The sequence below is a fragment of the Otolemur garnettii genome, unplaced genomic scaffold, assembly GCF_000181295.1.
Source record: "Otolemur garnettii isolate 467f Iridium unplaced genomic scaffold, OtoGar3 scaffold00159, whole genome shotgun sequence".
Taxonomy (NCBI): domain Eukaryota; kingdom Metazoa; phylum Chordata; class Mammalia; order Primates; family Galagidae; genus Otolemur; species Otolemur garnettii.
Window position 1 is genome coordinate 11980 of NW_003852554.1, and position 8832 is coordinate 20811.

Here is an 8832-nt window from a genome sequence, read left to right on the forward strand (position 1 = left end):
AAAAAAAAAAAAAGGGCTTAGCGCCCACAGCACAGTGGTTACAGCGCCAGCCACATATACTGGGGCTGGTGGGTTCGAATCCAGCCTGCGCCAGCTAAACAACAATGACAAACCGTAACAAAAAATAGCCAGGCGTTGTGGCAGGTACCCGTAGTCCCGGCTACTTGGGAGGCTGAGGCAAGAGAATCACTTAAGCCGGAGAGTTTGAGGTTGCTGTAAGCTGTGACACCACAGCACTCTACCAAGGGCAACAGTGAGACTCTGTCTCAAAAAAAAAAAGAAAAACAATTTCTTGCGTTTATTAAAGTATCTCAGCTTTCATTAGCTAAGTAGTTTCTTCCCATCTGATTAAAACTAGGTTAAAAGAACCCAATTTGAACAGTTTTCTAAAAATCCAAATTAAGCACATACTATTAATAAACTAGATTTATAATTTTCCATAAAATAATTTTGATTAATTTAGATTTCTAAAATACTCTTAATAGCCATTCTGTGTGGCTTATTAGCTATAAAGCTAAGCTGTGCTGTCCAAAAGAGCTTTACTTCATTTAGAAAATGAGAAACAGCAGTGGTCTTTGCATATTTTATCCCAAAAAGAGAGAAATAGGCAGAGAGAAAAGCTCTTTCTGAGGTTACCAGTTAACACAGAGTGTCTTAGGTTAAGATTTGGAAACCAAAAGAACTCATAATAGCTGTGTACCATTTCATGCAAATCTATGAAATACTAAGTAAGATAAAGCAATGACTCATTTAAAGCATGATGAGAAAATTTTCCTACCATAGTGTTAGTTTCATCACTGGACAACAGATGGTCTTATATCTCTAAAGTAAACAGTTGATGAGTATACACTGAAAATTTAAAAAGTGTCAATAATGTAGTGAATGGTAAAGACTAAACACCCCTTATACACAAAAATCATAAGTTTGCAAACCTCTCTGGAAGCTGTTTTCACACTACTATTCTTAAGCCTTAGCAGTACAGAGTCCTCAAATAAGTAACATATAGATAAAATTGGAAGGGCCTGCATCAGCTGAAGTATGATACCGTTGCCTTATACCTTCAGTTTAATAATACTGTCAATACCACAAAAGCTGTACCACAACCAATGGAAACAGACCATCAGAGGGCCTCCTGCCCCCTATGGTGGGTTCCACAATATATAAAACGGTAAGTCTGTTTTCCCTGCTACTTCTTTTCAACCTTGGGTATTGCTGCACATTGTTCTACGGGGGAGTTAATGCATTTTAAAATTAGTCAGCCAAATATGTGGTTGATTAATCTAACTTAGCACATAAAATATGTTTACATTAAAATGTGCTCCACAGGGAAAAGGAGATGGCTCGATGCTACCTTGACAAATGGCATAATGAAAAACACCTAAATTAAAATAAATAGGGAGAAAACAGGCTAACACAAAAAGCTTCATTTGCAAGAGCAACCTCCTGGAGGTGGATATATAGAATTGTTTTGAACACGAATGTTTGAGTCTTTGGAAGTTTGCAAATAAAAGATAATCACGAAAGCAAACTCATGTAGCAGCTTTATTCACCTGCACCTCGAGTAATCCACTTGAAAAGTAATACTAAATGCCACGCCCAGCTAGGAGTGAGGATCAATAATACTTAAGGTCAACTCCTAGAATTGTGAGTCTGATATGTTTATTAAAGATCCTGGACTAATTAAGATCAGCAGCCACTGAGTCCTTAGCCAGAGGGTAAACTAACCCCTTGTTACAACTTGATAAACTGTTTCTTTTCAAGTGCAAAAAGAAAAAAATAATTTTTTTCTAGAATATAAAGACCACAGCAAAACTTACTTGATGTAAAGAATATGATGTCTTAATTATATTTGCTCTAATTTATTGTTTTACTCAATGACACCAAAATGTTTCATTAAAAAGTCTAATTCATTTCCTTTTTTTAAAAAAAAAATTCATTTCCTTTTTTTGAGACAAGGGCTGACTCTGTTGCTTAGCTATAGTGCACTGGCAAGATGATAGCTCACTGCAACCTCAAACTTCTGGGCTCAAGCGCCCCTCCTGCCTCAGCTTCCCAAGTATCGGGACTACAGACAGGCTACCATGTCCCTGGCTAATTTTTCTATTTTTTTGTAAAGACAGAATCTCTTGCTCAAGCTGGTCTCAAACTCCTAACCTCAAGCAATCCTCCTGTCTCAAGCCTTCCAAAGTGGTAGGATTATAGGTATGTGCCATTGTGCATGGCATAATTTCTTTTAGTAGATCCAAATTTTTTTTTTCTTGAGAAAGAGTCTCACTCTGTTGCCCTGTGTAGAGTGCTATGGCATCACAGCTCATAGCAACTCTTGTGCTTGAGCAATCCTCTTGCCTCAGTCTCCCGAGTAGCTGGGGCTACAGGTGCCCACCATGAGACCTAGCTAATTTTTCTATTTTTAGTAAAGATGGGGTCTCACTCTTGCAGAGACTGCTCTTGAGCTCTTATGGACTGATCTAGTGATGATTTACAATATCTGAGCAGTCCAATGATTTGAGCAACGAGTGGTTCAACCCTAGTCCAAATTATGCTTGTAACAGGACCTCTATGCCAGTGAAAGGGAACCCTTGAAGGCACAAGAACTGCTACATTCTAGTCTACAATTGCAAAAGACAGGCCTCATAGACTCTAATTTTTTTTTTTTGTAGAGACAGAGTCTCACTTTATTACTCTCGGTAGAGTGCCATGGCATCATAGCTCACAGCAACCTCTAACTCCTGGGCTTAGGCGATTCTCCTGCCTCAGCCTCCCAAGTAGCTGAGACTACAGGTACTGCCACAACAGCTATATTTGGTTACAGTTTGGCCAGGGCCAGGTTTGAACCTGCCACCCTCAGTATATGGGGCTGGCGCCCTACTTACTGAGCTACAGGTGCCGCCCAATTCTAACTATAGAAAATGGCCAGTTATACCTCATAATTTCAATTTATACATCTAGTATATTTTAGTCAGATTTAAGACTTTCCAGACAATTCTGTGCCTTAATTATATACCATTCTTAATTTTTAAGAACCATCCCAACCACAAAGGCACTAAATTTTTTATATATTTGGGATATGATAAGTTATTTCCTTTTTTAAGACTCAGAAGTCTCTGGTCACTACTGATGCTTAAAGCAGTAAATTTAAATTTGATCATAAATTTTCTGAGGCTTCATTTATCAAGAAGTGAATCTGAGTAAATAAGGGACTTGCTATTTTCTGTACATTTTTAGCCATTTCTGAAAATAATTTGTAAAGACGAAAACCTAGTCTTAGCCTATAAGGAATATGTACTTCTGTCTTGAACAGTATAAAACAGAAACTTGAAGCCAAACTTCTCAAATAGGCTTTCCCTTACCTACGCTAGATAAAAGACATGGAAATGGTCAACAAACCTGTCAACTTTCAAGCTCCTGGAGGCCATCTTATTTTCTGAATTTAGCCTTGTGACATTAAAATTCACAGAAAGGGCAAAAAGAAACTTAAAAGTTTTTTCTCCAGTTGCGCTTTGTGGTGGTGGTATTGGGGGGCTGCGGGGCGGGCTGCAGCGCCAGAGCACAAGTTTGAACGTAACTGGGGCTGCCTGCCCACACTGTGGGTGGCCCTTTCAACCCCAGCAACACTGGGTGCTGTGGCTGGTGTGGGTGGGCAGAAAAAAAAGGGGGGGGGGTTGTTTCTATTTCCTTAATCTATGAAAATTTATCTTGTACTTACAAAAATTCCCAAGCATTAGCCCACAATTTAATATGGTTTTTAATGGTTCTAAATACCTATTTTCTTTTAGTTTAACTCAGTTTTCACCCCTCTGGAGGAACTCTAAAAATTTCAAGTCTGCTTACTGTGATAGTGGCATGAAACGTGTGTCAAAGAATGTTATCAGTGTACTAATAAGCCAGCTCCTTTCTAAATTAAGTTTTAGTGGATAGGCAATATAATTTAAACTTCCCATTTAACATCTCTATTGAAAATATTTTGGCCATCTATGGAAAAACTGTTGTCATCTGAGACTGCACATTAATCTTACTCATAAAATAAAGTTTTAAATGGAAATTGTTTCTAGGTGACTTGCTATCTCCCAACTGCTATTATTGATTTAATGACAAGTGATTCTTTACTACACTGTATCAGGTAACTTAAAGGAAAGGCAATTATCTAAAAGATAATCCCTCACAATTATTTCCTGTTATACACTGGAAGTAGAATCATTACATATAGCCATTTAACAAGTCTAATTCTCTTTTCATTTTTGGCAGCGAGATGTGGACCTCCTTCAACACGAACTTATTAGTAACATGCACACATCGTGAAGAAAACATTTAACCTTTTATGGCAAAATTTACTATTGTCAATTGTATTTTAACCGAGTAGGTTAACACTATGTTGTAGTCTCTGTTCCACTGAAGAAAAATGACTTTGGAATAGAGGGAAATGGATGGCAAGTTTTAACCAGGGAAAATTTTTTACAAATTCCTATTTTCACAATATCACATGTGTTTTTAACACAGAATGCTGTAATATTTTACAGTGTGATACTTGGGGGAAAATTTCTGCAGAGTAACCAGCAGTCTGTGTAGGAAGTAGCAGTCTATGCTTCCAGGCATAAATATGGAGAACAATTTTCTGACCAGTGTGGGGTCCAGAAGAATAGCCTGTCCCATTTTAAAAACTACACCATAAAAGCAATTCCCTCTCCCTGACAATGTTCTTCCTTAATAGTTTTTCCTTCTGATATATTTTTCTGCCGGCCATCCAGGCTCCTGCGAGTGAGTAGCTTCCATGAGGAGTCAACTCTGATTTCCATTCTTTCACACTAAGAAGGACATCTTATAAAAGAGGCACAGACACAGAATAAAGGCGTTTGATACAGAAGCAGTATAAAGTCTACAACTGAAGCGGTGCCAGAAATTAGGTTGACAGCTTATCTGAAGCTGCAAATTGAATGGAAGAGACTTTGAGATCAGAAAAGTCTGGCCTAAGGGTTCGTGCAAACTTTACCTTAAAACTGTAGAATCTCAAATACAGGTAAGTTCAAACACTGGAAGATGTGGAAAATTTTCTAAAAGGCAATGATAAAGGAGGAGACCCTTCTTGCCTCGTAAGTTAAAAATCACAAGACAAATTAGAGACTGTTCACATGGGCAGTACTGTACATTATTAATTCCAAACTCATCTTAGAACTCTTGTCATAGAAACCTCCAAAACATCACAGGGGGTAAAATATTTCAAATGGATCAATCACAAAATGGATGCCCGTGATTCAACTATCTAATTACGTATGGCTATCAATTTAGTCTGGCCTGGGACTGCTTTTTAGAAGGAGGAGGCCTCCCATGGCGCACAATGTGTTTTTCTAAGCTGTCCAGAATGGCCACAGCGATCTGCTGGACATGGGGATCAGTATGTTCATGATCTTTGATGTTGTATAAATGCTGCAATCCTCCTTCTTCTATCAGCATGCTGCAATATCTTGAAGCTGAAAAGAAAACAGGAGAAACAGCTTTTCTTAATTATTCCACCAAAAAAAAAAAAAGAGTTCTTAGGAGCTTTTTGTAATTAAATTTTAGATTTTTTGTTACTGACCACTAAAATGCTACAGCATAATAAGTAACTCCATAATGCAGCCATTCTCAACCTGTGGGTTACGACCCACAGGAACTGTATTAAAGGATCACGGCATTAGGAAGTTGAGAACCACTGCCATAATATGTCTACAGTGCAAGGCCCACACAGAAATAATACACATGCCCTAATCAAAGAAAGAAAGAAATTGTTCTAACCTGAAGATATATGTAACCTAGAAAAAAAATAAAAAGAACTAGAATCACAAAAGAACTTATTTTTATAAATTTTAATAGAATTAGCAGATATATGAGGAATTCCATTACATGTATAAACTATATAGTGGCAAAGTCTCGATTTCTGTAGCCATCAAAACAGTGTACATTATATGACATAATTTTTTTTTATTGTTGCAGTTTTTGGCCTGGGCCAGGCTTGAACCCCCCCCCTCCAGCATATGGGGCTGGCGCCCTACTCCTTGAGCCACAGGCGCTGCCCCGACATAGGTTACTTTTTCATCCCTGCACCTTTCCCTCATTACTCCCCATTATTTTACCTTTGTCCCCAAATTGCGGGCAGGATAAGTGCTGTCATACCTTTTTGCATTCCCCATGCTTCCTTTCTAACTTTATGGCACTCATACTGCACATGCATTTTTTTTTTTTAGACAGAGTCTCACTATGTCGCCTCGGTAGAGTGCCCTGGTGTCACAGCTCTTAGCAAACTCAAACTCTCTTGCCCCAGCCTCCCAAGTAGCTGGGACTACAGGCACCCACCATAACACCCAGCTATTTTTTGTTGCAGTTGTCATTGTGTTTGGCAGGCCCATGCCAGGTTCAAACCTGCCAGCCTCAGTCTATGTGGCTGGTGCCATAACCACTGTGTATAGGCACCGAGCCTGCACATGCAATTTTTCAATATTTTCTTTGCCTTTTGTATATAATTTTTATTACTTTTTTTTTTTTTTTTTGAGACAGAGTCCCACTTTGTCACCCTCAGTAGAGCACCATGGTGTGAGAGTTCACAGCAATCTCAAACTCTTGGGCTGAAGAGATTCTCTTACCTCAGCCTCCTGAAAAGTGGGGACTAACTTTTTGGCACCGGCCACAACGCCTGGCTATTTTTAGAGATGCAGGAGGTCTTACTCTGGCTCAGACTGGTCTTGAACCTGTGAGCTCTAGCAATCCACCCGCCTCAGCCTCCCAAAGTGCTAGGATTATGGGCCTGAGCCACCATGCCCAGCCTATTGTTATTACTTTTGAGATAGTCTTACTCTGTCACTCAGGCTAGAGTGCCATGGCCTTAGGCAAGCTCACAGCAACCTCCAACTCCTGGGCTTAAGCAATCTTCCTGCCTCAGCCTCCCAAGTAGCTAGGACTACAGGTGTGTGCCACCAGGCCCACCTAATTTTTCCATTTTTAGCATAGATGGGGTCTCATTCTTGCTCAGGCTGGTCTCAAACTCCTGACTTCAAACAATCCTCCTGCCTCAGCCTCCCAAAGTGCTAGAATTACAGGCATGAGCCACTGTGTCTGGCCTGCCCTTTGTTTTTAAAAATATTTCTTCTTTTACATACTGTGACTTTTAAGGTTCTTTTGTTTCAGTGATTTTTATTAAAGTGTAATTTACACAAAACAAAATGAACCATTTTAAATCTATAGCTTGGTAAGTTCTGCCAAATGCATACACCCATATAACCACCAGGACATCAGGAGAGAGAATATTTTCATCAACTAAAAAGTTTCCTTGGTGGCACCCGGACATAGCTCAGAGAGTAGGGTGCTAGCCACATACACTGAGGCTGGTGGGTTCAAACCAGGCACGGCCCAGCTAAAACGACGACAGCTGCAACAACAACAACAAAATAGCTGGGCACTATGGTGGGCACCTGTAGTCCCAGCTACTTGGGAGGATGAGGCAAAAGAATTGCTTAAGCCCGAGTTTGAGGTTGCTGTGAGCTGTGACACCATAGCACTCTGCCTAGGGTGACAGCTTGAGACTGTGTCTCAAAAAAATAATAAATAAATAAATAAATAAAAAGTTTCCTTGTACATCTTTACAGCCAATCTCCCCTCTGGGCCCTCAATCCAACAACCACTATTCCAAATTCTTTCCTGTCTTTTCCTTCTTCCCCTCCCTTTCCTTCTCTCTTTCTGCTTTCCCTTTTTTTTTTTTTTTTTTTTGAGACAGAGTCTCACTTTGTTGCCCTCGGCAAAGTGCTGCAGTGTCTAGGCTCACGGCAATCTCAGACTCCTGGGCTCAAGCAATTCTCTTGCCTCAGCCTCCCAGGTAGCTACAGGGGCCTGCCACAATGCCCAGCTATTTTTAGAGGTGGGGGTCTCTCTCTACCTCAGGCTGGTCTTGAACTTGTGAGCTCAGGCCCACCTTGGCCTCCCAGAGTGCTGGGATTATAGGCATGAGCCACTGTGCCCAGCCTTTTTTTTTTTTTGAGATAGGGTCTTATTCTGTTGTCCCAGCTAGAGTGCAGTGGCATCATCTCACAGCAACCTCAAACTCTTGGGCTTAATTTAACCTTCACTAGGCTAATTTTTATTGGTTTTTTGTAGAGACTAGGTCTCTTATGTTGCTTAGGCTGCTTTTAAACTCCTAGACCCAAGGGATCCTCCCGCCTTAGCCTCCCAGAGTGCTAGAATCACAGGGGGGGAGCCACTGCACCCAGCCTTAAAATATATGTTCTTTCTTATGTAATTTTTTATTATATTTTCTTCACTTATAATGACATGCAAATATTTCACTGTATGGATATTTCAATATTAGTTATCATTTACCTATTGCTAGAGCTCTAACTTAAAATTATTTTCTATTATAAATAATGTTGGAACAAGTATGTCTGTAAAAAAAAGCTTTTCAGGATAATTTTAAAATGAAAAGGGAGACTATCTAAATATCCATCAATAGGTAAGTGGTTACATAAATTAGTGATAAATTCATTTAATAAGTGTACAGCCATGTGTTACGGCTGAATTGTGTCCTATGAAAAGACACATATTAAAGTTTCCCTATATCTCAAAATGTGATCTTATTTGAAAATAAGGGTCATTGCTGATGTAATTTTTTTAAATTAAAAATGAGCACACTGGGTGCCGAGCCGAGGGGCCATCTTAATGTGCTCTTTTTTTTTTTTTAGTAGAGACAGAGTCTCACTTTGTCACCATCGATACAGTGCCATGGCTTCACACAGCTCACAGCAACCTCTAACTCTTAGGCTTAAGTGATTCTCTTTTTTTTTTTGAAACGGAGCCTCAAGCTGTCCCCCTGGG

At 39.6% G+C, this 8832-nt stretch overlaps 1 protein-coding gene and 1 non-coding gene across 3 annotated transcripts in view; one reads left to right on the forward strand and one right to left on the reverse strand.

Annotated features, from left to right (window-relative positions):
* Positions 1–2850: 2850 nt before the first annotated feature.
* The window catches only part of ZYG11B (zyg-11 family member B, cell cycle regulator), an 83913-nt gene continuing 77931 nt past the window's right edge, over positions 2851–8832 (reverse strand). The window contains exon 14 of one of the 2 annotated variants that reach the window (XM_003799918.3): positions 2851–5465. In XM_003799918.3, coding sequence (XP_003799966.1) covers positions 5275–5465 — 191 coding nt within the window. In that variant the 3' untranslated portion in view covers positions 2851–5274. The remainder of the gene's footprint in view (positions 5466–8832) is intronic. The other variant, XM_023519161.1, reaches the window with a different exon arrangement.
* Positions 3520–3617, forward strand: LOC111728466. Its single transcript, XR_002775747.1, has one exon. It is a non-coding gene; the product is annotated as a small nucleolar RNA SNORA76 (small nucleolar RNA).